The 17,386-nt window shown below is 56.5% G+C and overlaps 1 protein-coding gene across 1 annotated transcript; it reads left to right on the forward strand.

Annotated features, from left to right (window-relative positions):
* The first annotated feature begins 1,006 nt into the window (after positions 1 to 1,006).
* UBALD1 (UBA like domain containing 1) lies at positions 1,007 to 16,960 on the forward strand. The gene is made up of 3 exons (XM_084640884.1): positions 1,007 to 1,288; positions 10,036 to 10,095; positions 15,702 to 16,960. The coding sequence occupies exons 1-3, from the start codon at positions 1,169 to 1,171 to the stop codon at positions 16,023 to 16,025; spliced, it is 504 nt and encodes a 167-aa protein (XP_084497010.1). The 5' UTR covers positions 1,007 to 1,168; the 3' UTR covers positions 16,026 to 16,960.
* The last annotated feature ends 426 nt before the right edge of the window (positions 16,961 to 17,386 follow it).

The following is a 17,386-nucleotide window of genomic DNA, read 5'->3' on the forward strand; positions in this document are numbered from 1 at the left end:
CTCTCGCGTGCTCATTGGGGGCGCCAGATTTGTTTACCTTATATGGTCAGGTACTAACACAGCATGGCCGATGACTGGCTGTCCTGACACGTCACTCAGCGGACGTCAGCCTCCCCTGTAAAACTATGCAAACAAACCATGGGCTCCTGGGAAACGTAGTGCTGGGCACCTTACCTACCTGGGAGCGGGGTGCCTGCTGGCTGCTCAGCCTGGTGCGGGGCGGGGACTGACTGCCTGGCAGTGCTGGTACTAGCCCATGGGGGGCCTTAAGCAGGAATATTTTGGGGGCCCCTGCTCACACAATACATGCTATAATTAACAGGGGGCTCCTGGAGCTGCTCCAGGTCTGAAGCCATGGCTCAGGCGGGTTATGCAGAGCCCTGGCTCTGCTGACCAGAGTCAGCCACTTTCCTGGCGTGTGACGGGAGCCCCGCTGCTGGGTCTGAGAGCGGCTGGCAGGGCAGCGGTGGCAGGGAGGCGTTCTTCGCCAGACAGGGCGGCTACACGCCTGTCCTGGCTCCCAGACACAGCTCCACGCACCCTAGGCACAGCCTATTTCCTAGCCTGTGCAGGGTGAGTCTCCGCGGTGGGGACGGAGGGGAGCCCCCAGAGCAGCCCTGCGGTGCTTTCTCTGCTTTTAAAACTGGACCAGGCAAAGGAGGCGCTAGGAAGCAACGCCGCTATGGCCTGTGTACCAGCGGCGGGGCTGTCCCACCTCCTTGGCCAACGCGAACAACTGCGGCCTTGACGCAGCCCACGCTAGCCTTGCCTAGGCCCGGCCAGCGCATGAGCCCATGGCAGCGGTGCATGGGGTCAAGTCCTGCAAAGGACCCGTTGCTCTGTGGCGCGCAGAGGGGACTTGCTCTGCCAGCCTGCCTGTGTGCAGGGGTGGGTCCGTTCCAAAGCTTGTCTCTCTCACCAACAGAGGCTGGTCCAATGCCAGCTGTTACCCCACCCGCCTGGCACCGCAGCTAGCCAGCCCAGCCTCTGGACTACAGCTCCCAGCCTGCCCGCCCGGCCCCGCCCTGGCTGTGCCGTCAGGGAGGCCAGGCTGGGTGAGTCAGTCCCCTGCCTCCAGTAAATATTTGTATTAGCAGGAGCCGGCTCTGTAATGGTGGCTGCGCTGTGAGCGGCGCAGACCCAGGGACCCCAGGGCACGGCAGGCGGCATGTCGGTGAACATGGACGAGCTGAAGCACCAGGTCATGATTAACCAGTTCGTGCTGACCGCAGGCTGCGCCGCCGACCAGGCGAAGCAGCTGCTGCAGGCGGCGCACTGGCAGTTCGAGGTGAGCCCCCAGGGCGAGGCAGAGCTGGCTGGGCGGGGGCGCCCTGCCGGGGGGGCCGCGATCGCTGCCCATTTGCAGCACCGGCGAGGTCACGGCTGGCCTGGCCCTGCAGCCTGGGGCGCCGCGGAAGGGCTGGGGCGGCCGTGGGGCAGCTGGCGAGCAGACCCCCGCCGAGCTGGAGGGCGCGGGTGGGGCAGGAGGGGTTTCCTGGGGCTGTGCTACAGCCCGCGCCGCGGGGGGAGCTCAGCGCGGCCAGCCCCAGTCGGTGCCTCTGGCGCCTCAGCCTGGCACCTCGGGCGGGCCGGGGGCTTGAGCCTGAGGGGGCGGTGGAGGCAGGAGCTCCCGGGCGTGGGGCTCCAGGGCGTGGGCAGTGCCGCTGCGGAGAGGAGCCCCAGTGCTGGGCTGGGGGGCCAGTCCGGAGCAAGCCTTGTGCCCAGGGTGTGAGCCAAGCCATCTGATCTGCCCACCTGGCTGCTGTGTCCAGAGCAAGCCCCAGGGCACTCACAGCGGCCCCCAGTGGGCTGCCATGGAGTGAATATGGGGAGAGGGGAGCCTGAGAGGCCCCAGTGCTATATGCCCCCATCCTGCCCCTCAGAAGGCTAATCCCGGGCACCTCCAACGTGCCGTAGCTGCCGCCAATTGCTGCGGGTGCCCCAGGGTCTGGCGGATTGGAAGGTGCCACAGCTGGGGCTACTGCCACAGTTCAGGGAGTGGGCGGTGGGACCGGGAGTTGTTTGGGATACGACCGCCTGTGCCAGCATCTCTGCGCTGCCCTGACAGACATTCGTGTGTGCCGTGTGTGTGTGTTCAGCACACCCGCTTCTGGGGAACGCTCCATGCTGTCATGGTACTGCTGTTTGTCAGGCCCATACAGGTCAGCCTCCCTAGGCCAGGGATGGCTTTTCTGTCTCTGACCATTCTTGGGAAAGAAGACCGCCATCAGTACTGTCACTGCGGCGCTGTTTTAATGTTGGTGTGAATTGTGTATGTGTACGTGGATGGGGTATATGTGTACAGCCCTGTTTGTATTAGATGTGTGTGTACGAGTGTATATATGTCTAGTGTGTGAGTACTATATAGCAGGGGTGTATGTCTGTGTATGGGGTGTGCTTGTCTTCTGCCTGTGTTATTAAAGTGGGACTGTGTTTCATTGCTCCCAGATGGTCAGGGTTTCCCGAGGCTGGCTGTAGCAGATCCACAGGGGCCACCCACCCCTTTCTGGGCCCCACTCAGGAGTGGATTTGCTTTTAAAAGGAGGTAGAAGTGTTGGGGCGAGCTCTGGCACTGCTAGGGCAGTCTTTCTGAGCTCACCTGTACTTGGCGCTTGGGGGGAACATAGCAATAACTGACCTTATGTGCACTCCCGCAACACCTCCCCCTGTTCCCTGCAGGCAGAATGATGCCCCTTAGTGGCTGTGGGTTGAAGAGCCCCGGTCTGGCCTTTCCTATGTTCCTGTCCCCTGGGGTTTGATTCCTAAGGCAGCACCAGGAGAAGAGGTTTTGCTGGTTAAAACTTCATTGGCTCCAACTGCTTATTCCTTTGGCCTGGAGTCAGGATCCTCTGTGACATCGACAGTGATTGCTGGGGAAGTGACTGTGATGTCACTCTCGGGATTGCAGCTTCAGGTGGGGAACATGCAGGCGGACTGTGCGAGCGCAGTAGTCCCAGAAAGCTCCCTGGTGGTAAAGAATGGGAGTGTGTGCGTGCTCAGGGGATGGACACAGCACTGCCTGCTACAAACAAGATGTTTTCCATGCAGCACCAGCAGCTCTTTGCAGCTCAATGTGACGGTTTTGTCACTAATGGCACTGTTGTAATTAGCGTGTCTGTTCTGTGACACAGAAGGAGGTTTGAGTCAGTGTAGAGAGCAAGAGGTTTCTACTGCACACATTAGCATGGTTGGGGCATCCCTTGTTCTATATGCACTATAAAAGAAACAATTCTGGGTGCATTTTATAGCATGGAGTCACTTGACTCCCTGTGCTTCTGGTTTGATCAGGTAGTTTAGACAGCTAGATACTGTATTCATAGGTTTTCTGGGTGCAAAATCAGAGGCTGATGGTCAAAATCAGACTGTCTGTGTGTGTGTGTGTGCGTGTACAAATCCAAACAGATGAATATCTCATGCTCTCTCTGTGCACTGTCTATGCACACCGAGAGAGGCACCCACAAGGCAAGCCCATCTGTATATTTTCAGATTTTGCAAAAGGAAATATTGGACACATTTACATGTGTAGTATGACCTAGTTTCTGTTCACCAGTGTAAATGAAGAGGAGCTCTACTGGACATTGTAAGACAGGTGTGAGAGAAGGATCAGACCCTGCCACCTTTTACATGTGAAGCACCAGGAGTAGGAACTTGCGACAGAAAGTTATTGTTTCAATTACATTTTCCAGAAATTTGCCACTATTTGGCAAGTTGCACAAGTGCAAACAGCAGTGTGCTGGCCGTGGGTCTCCCATGCTGGTTTGGCACTTGCATGACTCAGAGGAAGCTCAGCTGTAAACAACCCAATGGGACAAGTTACCAGTCACTTTTGGTGCAAAATGCTCAGATAATTCCCTTTGCAAAATGGCTGCTGAGCATGCCCCCTTCTCAGAGCTCTGCTCTAGGAGTACTGTCTTCCGGGTACTCCAAATCCCTCTCAGTCTGAGCCCATGATCTGCGTTTGCAGAGTATTGTTACTCCACCCCCTTTCACGGATGCCCTTCTCCAGGCTGAACCAGCTCCTCGGTGTGTATGACTCCCTGGAGTTCAGTGGAGCTGTGCTAATTTACCCCTGCTGAGGAGCTGGTCCACTGAGTGGTCTCCTTGGTTTCAGAAGCATTACTCCTGCATCAAGGAATTGCTCAGTGTAAAGGTGGCAGAATCGCGCTCTGCGGGTATTGATGCATACTGTCTCTTTCACATGGGGGACCACATTGCTCCTGTTACTCAGAACTCCGTAACCCATGATCCCATGAGCATTATTATGTGCCTCTCCTGCTTCACACCGTGGCCCAGGGACAGAGAGCGCGGCCCAGCCACTAGTGTTTCACTGGCAGCTGATGCTCCCACTCTCTTTGGGCACGATGGTCCATTCCCATTTAAACTAACATTTCAAGATAATAAACTGCCTGACAACAAAGCTGAAATGAGTGACAAAGCAACAGGAGTTGGCTGTTCCTGCTGCATCTTTGGGCTTGTCTAGAGGAGAAGTTTATTGGCATAACTCTACTAATATAATTCTACCAGTCTAGTTACACCAGTGTCACCCCTTGTGTGGACACTCTGATACCAAAATAAGGATGTCCATCCGGGGTTATACCAGTTTAACTAGAGTGGTATCATTACACTGGTAGAATTATGCTGGTAAATTTCTCCATCTAGACAAAGCCCTTAAATACATACAATCTGCCCCATTTACAGCCCTTCCGGACTGCTCCATGCAGCAGGGTAATGCTTTAACCTTTGATCGCTGTGCTATTTCCAAGCGTGTGGTACTTGGGCTGTGCTCATTTAAGGGCTGGAGGGAGTGGATCTGGGGAGTGAGAAGTGTTTCCAGCTACTGGGAGGGGGGTTGCACAGGATCACATGAACACACATTGCAAACTCTCTGGGGGCAAGGGCTGTCTGTGTTTGTACAGTGCCTAGCACAATGGTGGTCCTACTCCATGACTAAGTTTCTAGGCCCTGTGGTAATATGCACATCATAATAATGAGGGGGCATTTCCTTCAGCAGGGTTGGGGTGCACAGTGGGGAAAGGAACCAGCAGTGGGTGGGGAGGCCAAGTTGTTGTGCTCTGGGGCAGGGGAATTGGAAGGTAATCTTGATGGGAGGGGGTAGGGATCAGCATTTGGGGGAGCTGTAGGAGGCATTTGTCTCTGAGGACAAGCACACTTGTCTTTAGTTCCTTTGGGGTGAGCTTCACTCTTTCTCAGCATTGCAAGGGTTAGTAGTGAATTTCTGGGCTCCTGTCATTTTGCCACCCAGCCTCTCTGGGCTGTTTGGGAATTTCCAAATCTGTCCATTCACATCAGAGGAGAATTCCGGTCCCATAAGAGCCTTGGTACCCGGTAACCCAGACAGTCTCAGGGAAAAGCTGACAGACAAACCAAGGGGCTGGGTGCTCTTGATTCACTGGAGCTGGGGATTGTTGGTAATTTACTCTGTAAAATGTGTGTTGACTTTGGCCTGATCAGAGCCTGGTCTCCAGAAGGGATTTATTCAGCATTTACCAATGAGTGAAGCTAAATCTGTTGTCAGCAAAGCCGAGATCGCAGGGATCCCATCTGCTCAATCATAGCGGTGTACTTCAGGAGGAGACTCACTCAAGTCTATTGAATTGTTCCAGATTCATCCCAATGTACGTGAGAGCAGAACCTGGCCCTACCTGTCAATTGGTAACTGTTGGTAGGTGAAGCACCTTCAGATCATGCATCCTCTGGGACAAACCCACACATTGACATCCTTGTGCAATGCGAAGAGTACTGTGTTGCGGTGCACTGTCATGGTGTCAGAACACTGCCCGGGCCCCAGCCGTGTTACATGATGCTCTCAATGTCCTGCAAGTCTCCATACGGCCCTGTCAGATCCAGCAGGCCAGGAGCTCCCAGGAGGTATCCGATATCAATGGGGAGGGAAACATAACCAAAGACAACACACGCTTGTGGGGCGGGAGGTTGGGAAACTGTTAGTTTGTATCCATGTAAGAGGATCACAGCCTGCAACACATTAAAAAAGGCCTGAGAAGGAAATCATTCATTTTGAAGGAACATTTTCCTGTCTCTGGGAAATGGGGTGGCTCCAGGGAGTTGGGGGTATTTTGAGGGTTCCGTCTCTGGCTCTTTCACTAGCCCTAAATTCACTCCCATTTGAATACGGAAACCAGGGCAGATTTTTCTCTCTGTGCTTTTTTTTTTTTTTTTTTTTTTTTTTTTAAAGTTTGCTGCTGTTGCAATGATGTCAACTTTGTTGCCACTGTTTAGGGGGTGGGATTGGGTGTGTGCCACCAGGGGATTGGCTGTTCCCATGTGCCCCTCCTCCTGATGGAGGCGTTCCATCCTTGGATTAGACTGGTGACTTTCCAAGGCTCGGGGAGGGGGAGTGTTCGAGAGCCGCTCCTGGTGGGTGACTCTCCCCATGGGCTAGGCTGTTATTGAGGGGGCCAGGAACAGTAACTCCACCCAGCCAGTGGAAGGACATGAAAAGGGTTTCACTGAGATATTTACAGAGCACACATGGGGCTGTTTGTGAAATATAAGAGCTTGCAATAATTCCTAGGGCTCGATTCCCTTCTGCTGCTATAAATGCGGGGGAGCAGTGGGGAAGAAGAGAGACACCACTGAAGTCAGGGGTGTTGCACCAGGGTGAAACCAGAGTGAACAAGAAGAGGATTAGTTACTTCATTTTGCATGTGTGCACACACTTCTGTGTCCTGCCTAGATTCATGTCTGGACCATCCACTTCACCCACTTACATTCCTTTGTTGTTGTAAGGCAGGGCAAACCACAGTCCTGCCCAGCAGCCACATCCTGCTGCCCTTCTCCCCCCAGACTCTGAAACTGCAGCCCGTGCTCGCCCTCCAACTGCTGATCTGATCTACTGCCCATTCTGTTGCTGGGGAACACAGCTATCGAGCAATTATTGGGCCTCTCTGGTGAAAGGCAGGAAGACTAGTAGTCTGCCAGGTACCTTTAGTAGCAGTGGGCACCAGGATCAAACAATGCCTGGAGTCCTGTTTAAATTAACTGAAACCAGGGAGTCTCTCCCTTCTAGCTTCTGTGTTGCTCCTTGAACACACCAGGGGCTCCCTGTGGGCCACCCTCTCACCTCCCAGGTATTGCAGGGACATACTACAGACCCCGATCTCCTCCCTCATTCCAGGGGCACTCCTCTGCCACATGCCAAGAGCTCTGGGCCCTCCAATCTCCCCATGCCAGGGGCTGTCTCCTTTTTCTCTCCTGCTCCAAAGGACCTTTCGTCCCCCTGGACAGAAGGGAGGGGTGGGCAGCTGGTGTCCTTTCCTCCCACCCCCAGCCTGGAGCAGACTTTGGGCAGGCTGTGAACGGCTTCGCTCTCTTTGCCCTCCGACTCCCCTGCTGGCTGAGCACCCACTCTGCTGCTGGGAGACAGCTCAGCTGGGAGAGCAAAGAGCCATTGTTAACTGATGACCGCTTTTAGCCCTACCGGGGGCTCTGGGGGCCCCTCCCCATTCACACTCCCCCCCCAGAGGCTCTGGGGGCTCCTCTCCACTGACCCTTTCCCCCATGCCAGAGACTCTTTGTGCCGACCATTCTTCCTACCCTCCATTCTTATTTTCTTCCTGGGTGTCAGAATTTTAAACTCCTTGGGAGGAAGGGCAGAGGTGAGGTGGGTTATTTTGCTAGAAGGTTTTAATGGCTCCATCCACCAGTTCTTTGATCCACCGACAATTTCAGACCTGATTACAGCTGAGGGGTCTGCCAACCAGATGCCAAGGGCTCCGTATGTCCCCTATTTTCCTCCTCCCAGTTTGCCACTTTCCCCCCAGATCAATAGGTTTCTACCCATTGAGGTCTAGAACATTGCCTGGAATTTTGCAGTTAATCACATTTAGCATTTAAAAATTATCACTTTACATCCAAACAGACAAATGCCATTAAGTGGAGTGTAGGGCCTCAGAAACTCAGCCAATGGAGGCTGCCTGCCCTTAACTAAAACCATATCCCCCTCAAGGGTTTGGGACCAAAAAAAAAAAACAAAAAAAACCCTTAAACTCCCTGGTCTCCTTTAGCAATAATTGCCTTCCCCTCTCTGAGTTTTGTTCACATTTATGGGGATATAACCAGCCAACTAAATGACTACTAGACCAACCAACTGGCTGGTAGCCAGCTGCCATAAAACCTGAGCTCCCAGCCCCACCTCAGCCACCCACCCCACCTCATGTGACTTCTCTCAACCGATAAGCTACCCTCTGCAGTTCCTCTTGCCAGGGCTCCAGCCCCTGTTTTAAGGGATGTCTGCCTTATAATCACGGTATAATTACAGTTTGAGTAGCCATACCCAGACTAGCTTTAACCTAGCTAGGTGAGGTCCCAGCACAGCGAAATTGCAGCTGTGTGTTCTCAGCATCGGCTGTACAAACCCAGCTAGAACCTGCACAATTAGTCATGGGACGAGGCTGTGCTGGGACGAGGCCAGACTGCGCAGTTTGGGGCATGCTATTGAACCCCCAGAGGTATAGGAAAACTATACCGGCCAGCGGTACAGAGACCCTCAACTTTCTCACTTTGCCTATAGGGGGAGCCAGAGAGCAGCATCTGAATATTATTCTGTTGTCTGGTAGGGACCCGCCCTCTGTCCTCCCATATCACCCCCAGAGAGAGGCACACCTGTTACCCCCCACCCTGTGGTTTACACAAGCAGCTAGCCAAGCAGATGCCACCACGGCCCTCAGTATTGCAAACATTGGCACCTCTGCGCTAACTGAGCATGGCACACTCTTCACTTCCTCCCCTGAACTATTCCGCAGAGTAGCTGTTAACAGCTGCCGTGGTTTACCCCAGAAGTGGCTGCATTTTGGGGGGTGGTCGAATTGATTCCTACAGGGATATTGTGTGAGACTCTGTAAAATGCTGCGAGGGTGGCAAAACTTGCTATAGAAATCAGTTAACAATATGATGAAAAGACATTGCACTGGGGACATACAGTAAAACACCACAGACCTGATTCTTCTCTCATCTCCGTTCTTATACAGTGTGAACCACTGACTTACCTGGAGTTACTCCAGATTTACACAGTGGGAGAGGAGTGTCCAGTCCCTTCCATCCAACACTCCCTCTGGTCTGTTTGATTGTTTAATTCTCCGGAGTCTCTCAAACTCCCAAATGATTTGGATGTTCCTCAGAAGTCAGTTAAATGGGGATTTCTATGCCAGTGCCTCAGGCTGGTGTTAGGGGATGCTGTGCTGCTGGAGGTGAGACATAAAAGCAAGGTCCTAACTGCTTGTGGTCATTATAGATCCCGTGGCACTTTCCATGAGCATAGGAGTGCTCGCCCTGGTCTCCTTGTCTAATTCAAGCTTCGGTAATTACATTCCACTACCCTAAATTCTCCCTAGAGCCCCAGTTGGATTTGGTATTCTTCTACACTTCCTGTGCCAAACGGCTGCATAATGTAGTACTGGGCTCTACCCCAGAAATGGCTGCATTTCACCAGTGAGTGAAGTAAGTCCATATGTGTAGCATCTGTCTGTGAAACTAAATGACAAACACCGTTCGCTCTGCAGAGGCCCTTGGAGCTGTTCTGCATGCAGCGTTGTTTGTTTTTTTAAAGAAGACGTGACGGTCTCGGGGGGGTTTCTCTGGAGCCATGGCATGTGCTGACCAAGGGGGCCATGCATGTTTTCGCATGGCATGGAGGCCAGTGCCCAAAGGGGCTATTTCAGAGTGGTTGCAGGGTTCTGATCACATGAGGTGGACTGGAAGTGACACAGGATCCAGAGTTTGGTGGCAAACGGAGGGGCGATTTTGCTTTCGCGCACACAGGTGGGCTTCTTCTCTGCTGCACTGCCTGCTCCAGGAGCCCCACCCACCAACAGAGAACAGGACGCTGGCAGTCAAGAGCTACCCATGCTGAGCCGAGAGTGGAGCTGTGCCCTAGTGGAGCCCTACTCTGGGGCATGAGGGAGCTAGACCAAGCCCTAGGCTTGTGCTCCAGAGAGTCGGGTGGAAGAGTGCCTCGTTCCCAGACAAATGATAAATCTCTTCCTTCCTTTTTTGCAGACTGCACTCAGTGCTTTTTTCCAAGAAACAAACATCCCCTACAGCCATCACCATCAAATGGTAAGTGCTTCCCTGACCCTTCCCTTTGCTAAGCCGGTGCAGCAGCAGTGCTGGCCTTGCATAGCTGGGCTGCTGTTGCTAATGTCCAGGCCTCTGTTCCACTCCTCCACGAGGGAGGGCAGAAATATACAGCAAAGCCACGGGGCGGGAGGCAGGAAGCTTCCTGCCAAGAGAGAGAAGCTGGGGGTGGGCTGTGTTCTGGAAACATCCATGGGGGGAGCCAAAGGCCCCAGGCTGGTGCGTGCAGTGTGCCTTATTTGGGGTGAGGGTAAATGAGGCCTGCAAGCCAGGGTGCAGTAGCATGCAGTGTGCCCTATACTGTGGGGAGCACTCTATAGGGAAATGAGAGGAGGAAGAAGCTGTAATTTGCACCTGTCCGATAATGCAAAGCAGAGACTGCGGCAGGAGGGGCAGGCAGGCTTGGTGGGTGGGAGGGAGCAGAGATGTGGGGCAGGCATAGAGGGAGGGGCTGAGAGGGGGGCACTCAGAGCAAAGCCAGGGTAATCCGGAAGGCTGATCCTTGGTACTCTGAGTGCAGGAGAAGCAGGCAGAGGGTGACGGGAACAGGGCTTGGTTCAGCTCCAGTGGCTTGGAGCTGAACCAGACTCATTCCCTTTGGCCCTTCATCCCCATTACTGGACCACCCTGCCCTTCCGCTCCTGGGACTCTAGCTGTGAGAGCCTCCCTGAGAGCTGCAAGCTGGCTAGCTCCATCAAGTCCCCCAGCCCAGGAAGGTGCCTGACAGGAAACTGAACCCTGCTCTGCCCAGTGGGAAGCTTTCTCCCAAGAGTCCATCTATGAATGAATGCATCCATGGAGTCCAGCGTAGTTCAGTGCACTGGCCACAGGTGGGTGTTGGTGGCCCACTGCTGTTTGTGCTGGCCCTGAATGTCCCATGAGCTCCTGTGCTGCAATGAGCAGGCAGAGTAGGAATGTAGCAATTTCCTGCCCCTCCTGCTGTGTGCTGATGCTAGTCCCATTGCCCTGCACCTGCCGGCCAGCCAGGCCCTTGCTGTTGCTGGCTGGGGAAGTTTGGGTCCCAGGAGAGTCCACAGTGCAGCCTGCACCCCTGACACTAAGGCTGCACAGAACTGCAGTGTTACAGGAGCTCCCAGCGGTGCCTGGAGAAGCTGCCAGTTCCCTGGAGGCAGCTGTGATGCTCTCTGGCCTGGAGACCCTTCTCATGTCTCCTGCAGCCTCCATGGTGTGAAGGGGCCAGGTGGTCAAGGCTCCGCGTCGCTCTGCTCTTTGCACTGCCGATGACACCTATCCCATCTGCCCTGCCACGGGAGGGCTCAGGTGAACGGCCCAGCGGCAGGGCCGGGGATTTGGGATGGCAAAGCCAGCTCGGCCATTTCACCTCCTGGGCGCAAACAGTCACCCCAGACTGTCGAGGGAGCCGCTGCCTGGTGGGCCCTGCTCCAGGCAGTGCAGAGAGGGTGGCTGGCTCTGGCGACAGGGCTGGAATGTGTGTGGGCGTGGGGAGCCCTGATGCCCTGAGCATCATCAGCTTCTCTCCTGGGCCAACGGCATGGGGGCAGCGACTCGTGTGGCGGCTCCTGGCCTGTCTCCTGGGTTGCCACAGCAGAGCCGAGCCCCAGTGAGCGGGCTCCAGGGCAGGGGGAGGTTGCGCTGCTCTTGGGCACTGCCTGGAGGCCGATTGAGGAACAACAGTGCAGCGTGCATGTGGGCGGGGCTCTTGCAGCCTCCCCCAGAGCCCCTGGCCCTGGCAGGGCCACCCCTGCCTCCCCCACACAGGTCCAGCAGCACTTGGCTGCCATGTGCTGAGTGAGGTGAGGGGTGGGCGAGTGGCATCCCAGACAGAGGGGTAGTGGCTGGTTAACGCTCCCTGTCCTGCTGAGCCGGGCTCCTGGCTTCCTGGGCCTAACCTGCAGCCCAGCAGTGGGTCCACATGTCCTGCACAACCCAGCAGTGCCAGGTTGGCTTCTCGGTTGGGCCATTCAGTTCCGGGGGAGCTCCTACCCCCACCAGCGCCCCTGGGGCAGGTGGGCTGAATGGAGTCCAGGAGGAGGAACTGACCCCCTCAGAGATGAGAAGCCTAGAAAAGGACCTTGTGGGCCCTGGCATTGGTCCCACTCTGAGTCCATGGCAAACCAGTCTGCTCCACGCCTACCCTGCCCCTCCTTGGGAGCTGCAGCTAGGCTCTCTTGGTGTGACAGGCGAGAACAGAAGGGCCCTGCACTTGTAACGTAGCAGACACACAGAGACATGCAGAAATATATGTGTGCTCTCACAAATGTCTGCTTACACACGCACTCACGGGCGTAGACCACAGTCATAGGCGCACACACACACACTATTTCCCTTTAAATCTCTCTTCCCAGCAGCCCCTGGGCTGCCCAGCACTCTGCCAATTTGCTTCTTGACAGCCTGTGACCCCCCCCTTATTCTCCACCCAACACTTTCCCTTGTTATATCTTGCCCACAGAAGCCCCTGGGTCCCCATGCTCTGCCCCTTTAACTCTCGTGCCTGGGCAGCCTGTAATCTGCCTGTGCAGATGGGTCCCTGGGATTTGCTGGCTGCCGTGTCCTCATTTGACTCCACCGTTCTCTGGGGCAATCAGGGATTTGGAGCATGCAGTGAGCATGCAGAGCGAGCACCCAGCAAGAGCCACGCTACAAACAGCCTCCAGCGCAGGCAGCCGAGGGGGTGGGGACAGACAGTGTTGCATGGGGCTGGACACCCTGGAGTCCATTGGGCTGCAAACCGTGAGCTCAGGGCAGGGGCTGGCTGTGTGGAGATGGTGTCCTGGCCAGCTGGTTCTTGGGGTGGCACAAGCTCGCAGGTGAGCGGGAGCCCTGGCTTTGGAATCCAGTCCATCCCAGAGCAGGGGCTCTCCGGCAGGGGGGCCACCTCCCCCTCCCTCATCCTTCCCAAACTGAGTGACGTGTCCCCAGTTGGTTAGATGGGAGGGGGATCCTGCTATGAGCTGGGTAACGGGGGGCTGAGCATACGCCAGGGGGCCAGGGCATCTGGACTGGGGATCCAGTTCCTGTGCATCAGAAGGGCCCCTGGCATATGTCATAAACCACAGTGGGGCTGAGGCCCCCACTTACCCCTCCCCTTTCCTCCCTCCCAGTGTAGCTTCGCCATTCATATTCCCTCATGGGCACCCCCTCCCCCCCAAAGGGTCTCTCCCTGGAGAGATGAGGGTGCAGGAAGGGGCTGGATCTCAAGGGTACCATGTACCGCTCCTGTCTGGGATGTTTGACATGAGCTCTTGAAAGACGATTAGTCCTCGGGGGCCTGAAATAACTGCTTCTTGCAGGGAGCAGCCTTGATAGGAGCTGGCAGCCTGGCAGAGCCACCCAGACGTGCTGGCTCCAATACCCACCCCCACAAAGCGCCTGCTCCAAGCCGCTTACCTGCCTGCACGAACCTGCAGGGAAGCTGCAGCTGTGGGCACTGCCTCATCTGAGGAGGGGGAGAGGCTGCAGGTGCAGTCGCCCACCCCAGCCCCCACTGGAGCCCCTATGCCAGGATCCAGCAGAGCCTCAGCCCCTCCTGAGCACAGCGTGCAGGGCACCTTGCTGCGCCTCGCCTGGCCACCCCCAGGCACTGGTCAGAATGGCGAGTAATGTAATCACTGTACTGGGGGGTTCTCAGTCAGCACTGGCCCCCGTGCAGTGCTAGGGGGCGCTGTGCTACAAGGAGCAGGATGGGGGCTCGGTAGGGGTCGCTCTACCCTCTCAGTGCTGACCCCCATGGCCTAGCATACTGCTTGGGGGCTCTGTGCTGTAGGTGGGCAGGGTGGGAGCTCAGTAGGGAGTGCTCTCCTTATGCAGTCAATGCTGTCCCCAATGCAGAGCTAGGGGCGCTTTCCCTTCCTCGTGCGGACCCCAGGGCATTACAGGGTGTAGTGCTGCAGCAAGCAGGATGGGTCAGTAGGGGGCGCTCTCTGCTGGGAGTGCTGAGTGCACTGCGGTGCTAGTGGGTGCTGTCCTGCAGGGAGCTTTAGGATGAGACATAAAATGGCTGCCCTGCACCCTTGTGGAGTAAGGCTCAGAGTCGGTTTTCGCAAGTAATAACAGTGTAATGCTTGGTACGGACCTAGCACAGCTCACAAGCTCTGCACAGACGGCGCAAGCGTTAATGTGAATGTTCATGTCAGCGTTTGGACTGAATTCCTCCCCAAATCCACCCCCTGCAGTTTCAATTGGGTACGGTGCTCTTCACTTCCCGGCCCAGACTGTGGTGAGGTGCTGCTTTGCCACTCGGGGCTACACGCCCTGCATTTGACTGCTGAGTGATGTGATCCCCGAATATCTCAACCTTGGCAGACTCCATTAAAGCCCTGGAAGGGGAGGTGCTGTGGTAGCAATAGCTATTACTGATTGCAGCTTGCCATAGAGTTATGGGGTGGGGTGCTGCCTGTCATGCCCGGGGGTTGGATGCTGGGATCCTCTCTGGCCCAGGTTGGGCTAACACAAATCAGTCGCATCCTTGCCCCAGTGGCAAGGGAAGACGACAGCTCCCGGCAAGTTTGTCAGGGAGGCAGCAGCTCCGAGTTCTGCGAGTGGCTCTCGCTCCCTGGACGGTCCCTGCCAGTGCCGGCTGTGGGGAGGCAGAGGCCTGCAGTGTCCTCCCCCTACTGCTGTGCGTTGTGGAGGCCACGTCTTCCCAAACGCAGTGATGGGGAAGCCACAGGAACCCGCCTGACCTTGTGGTGGCTCCTCGCCAGCTCCGGGTTCTGTCAAAGACCAGTGCTGCTGGGAAGGTAGAGCGGGAGAAGAGTGCAGAGCCGCTGACTCCAGCGGGCAGCAGCTGAGGCAAAGCAGGCCTGAGGGACCTCAGCAGAGCTTTGTGTGTGTCTGGGCGTGGGGGGAGCCCAGGACTGGAATTGCAGGGGGCTGCGGGTTAGGATAGAGGGGCACTAGCAGAGCTTGCCCAGCAGCACCGTGTACCATGGCCGGCTCTGGCTAGGGCTGCGAGGCCCTGGCTTCCACGGGCATCAAACTGACACACAGATTCAGTGCTGGGTTACATGGGGAATGTGCCAGCATACCGGTACCGCCGTAATTCTGCTGGCGGCAGTCCCCGGGGGCCACTGTTGCTCCCAGAGTTACCCTGGTATAATTACCGGAGGTTCATTATGCTGGTGAATTTCACTGCATAGACGAGCCCTTAAAGATAGATAAATGTTCCACCCCTGGTGCCCTCTTCCAGCTGCTTGGCCTGCACCAGCTCTCCCCTAGCCCTGCCTGCCTGGGCCTGGCTAGTGTTTGGGTAGAGACCACCGAGGAAAGGCCCAGGTGTGGCAGGGAACCGCGCTGGCGATCCAGCTGCTGGCACTCTTGCTGAGTTAGAACTGATGCCCCTGTGTGGTGCTTGGGGTCCTGGGCTGCTGACTTTTGGCGGAGACCCTGAGCCCTTGGATCATTAACCGCGTCCTGCAGTCAGCCTCCCTAACCGCCACTGCAGCCTCCCTTGGACGTAGGTCTCGCCCTCATGGCTGGTGGGGTGTTTCCATGCTGTTACACTGTGCCCACTCTCCACCCCAGAACTGGCTGCTCACTGCACTCTCTGGCCCTGAGGGTGAGGGGCTGTGTCTCTGACTAGCTTCTGTCTCTTTGTTCCCCTGCAGATGTGCACTCCTGCCAACACGCCCGCCACGCCCCCCAACTTCCCCGATGCCCTCACCATGTTCTCCCGCCTCAAGGCCTCCGAGAGCTTCCACAGCAGCAGCCCTGTGGCGTCTATGGCAACCTCCCCTCCTCCCCCACCCCCACCGCTCCCCCAGCCCGGGGGCTTCAACCCAGCCTGGCCTGCGGCTCCCCCCTCCATCCAGCAGCAGCAGAGCATGTGGACTTCGCCCCCGCCCTCGCAGCCATCGGGCTGGCCCGCCACAGTCTCCCAACAAGCCACGTCAGAACAGAAGGCCAACGTGACCATGGAGGCCGAGAGATGAGGCCACAGGGGAGCAGGAACACGATGTGGGGAGGGCCCCCCTATGGCCCCAGCTTTCATTTCCCCCCCCTTTCCGAGGAGGAGAGGAACTTTGTTGCCTCAGAGACTGGCAACCACACTGAGACAGACAGACACGCGAGCAAATAGCCACCTTGCATGGGTTTGGTTTGAAGTAGTTTTTACTTGTCCTAGAGCTGACCAGAGCTCCCCAAAGACCCAGGGAGGCCACGCTGGATGCAGGAGCCATCTCTGGCCTCTGCGTCCCGGAGCCTGACTTTGTAGGAATCTCTCAATGAGGGGACCCCCCCTCCCATCTTTCCTGTTGGGACACTGGATTTTTGCATGCAAGTGACTGGGGGGAGGGGGAGTAAATCCCTTCTTCATGACCCACTTCTCCCTCCTAGCACCTGGAGGGGTCCCACTGCCAGGCAGAACGGGACTGTGGGTAATACACATCTCCCCCTCCCTACACGGCTCCCCCAACCCTGCCGAATGGGGGGTTTTTTAAAGAAAAAAGGAGGGGAAAAAGGCATTTCTGCTCAGCTGCAGGCCTCGAACCCATGCACTGAGCTTGCTTTGTACTGAGAGGGAGGGGAACGGGGTCTCCTTTGGAGAAATATAGCCACTTGTTTTCTATGACCCAAGCTCTCTGCTTTCGCCAGAGCGGGGACCTGCACCCCCTCTCAGAGCCTGGAGGATCAGATTCCCATTGAGATGCGTGGGTGAGGCTGGCTGGGCAGTCTCCTCTCATGCTGCCGGGGTGGGGGGCTAGCGCCCTTTGCATGACTCAGCGTATGCCCCACCGAGGCTGGGCTTGCTTTGACACCCTCTGTTCTTTGCTCCCTGCGGGGGGAAGGCCCTTCGGACACGCTCTGGCGACACCAGGCCTGGGCATTCCTCAGTGGCTGCTTGCAATACACGCTCTTCTGCTTTGAACCCTAGTGTCCGTGCTTCGTTTTCAGCAGCCTGGGGAGGCGGGAATGCCTTTTCCGGGGTCAGGGACCTCACCTCACGCCTCCTGGCACATGCCCAGGCACGCAGTCACACGCAGACAGGGCTCATGAGGGAAGGGATTCTGTTTTATGATGCAGTGATGTGGGAGGGGAGTGGGGCTTCCTCCTCCCTGCCCTCCCCCACTCGCTCCAGGGCTGGGCTATGGGGCAGCGCTCACCCTGGCCTCACAACTGTATTGGCTAGAGACCTGAGAGGGGAAGCTTGACGGGCTGGGAAGCCCTGGGTCCCCAGAGGTAATCGGGGGCTGCTGAACTCCTCACCAGGGGTGAGCAAGAGATTCTCCTCCCCCCTGACAGGGAGACCCAGGAGAGTTGGGATGAGGTGACATCTACTGCCTCCATAAATCAC

Source organism: Lepidochelys olivacea (assembly GCF_965140295.1).
Source record: "Lepidochelys olivacea isolate rLepOli2 genome assembly, chromosome: 10".
NCBI classification, from domain to species: Eukaryota; Metazoa; Chordata; order Testudines; family Cheloniidae; genus Lepidochelys; species Lepidochelys olivacea.

Bases quoted from the DNA above. Each gene is read 5' to 3' on its own strand.
- UBALD1 (XM_084640884.1), top strand. From the start codon at position 1,169: ATGTCGGTGAACATGGACGAGCTGAAGCACCAGGTCATGATTAACCAG. The intron at 1,289-10,035 runs GTGAGCCCCCAG...CCTTTTTTGCAG, and splicing joins CGGCGCACTGGCAGTTCGAG to ACTGCACTCAGTGCTTTTTT. The intron at 10,096-15,701 runs GTAAGTGCTTCC...GTTCCCCTGCAG, and splicing joins ACAGCCATCACCATCAAATG to ATGTGCACTCCTGCCAACAC.